Consider the following 314-nt stretch of genomic DNA (forward strand, 5'->3'; position numbering starts at 1 on the left):
CCCCACAGCCAGAGCCCTCCTGCGTTCGTAGGCCCTCAAGAGGGCCACCCAAAGGAAGAAGCAGCAGCAGCAGCAGCAGCAGATGCAGCAGCAGCAGATGCAGCAGCAGCAGCAGCTGCTGCTGCACGCGCACGAGTCACTGTGCAGCAGACACGCCAGCTGATGCGGGAGCTGCGTGCTGTGGCTATTCAAGCGGAACAGGGCGGCATGCAGGGGAGACGTCGCTGCCCCCCTTCACCCAGGGGGCCCCCACCTGAGGGGGCCCCCCAACAGCAGCAGCAGCAGCAGCAGCAGCAGCAGCAGCCGCCGCAGCG

General features: G+C 67.5%; 1 protein-coding gene across 1 annotated transcript in view; it reads left to right on the forward strand.

Moving 5' to 3' along the window:
- EMH_0013010 (uncharacterized protein) overlaps positions 1-163 on the forward strand; it is a gene marked incomplete at both ends in the record, with an annotated part of 17,456 nt that extends 17,293 nt beyond the window's left edge. Inside the window, one exon of the mRNA XM_013499705.1 lies at positions 32-163. Within this exon, the coding sequence (XP_013355159.1) occupies positions 32-163 (132 nt within the window). The remainder of the gene's footprint in view (positions 1-31) is intronic.
- Positions 164-314: the final 151 nt, after the last annotated feature.

This window comes from Eimeria mitis, genomic scaffold, assembly GCF_000499745.2.
Source record: "Eimeria mitis Houghton genomic scaffold, Emh_scaff458, whole genome shotgun sequence".
In the NCBI taxonomy this organism is placed as follows: domain Eukaryota; phylum Apicomplexa; class Conoidasida; order Eucoccidiorida; family Eimeriidae; genus Eimeria; species Eimeria mitis.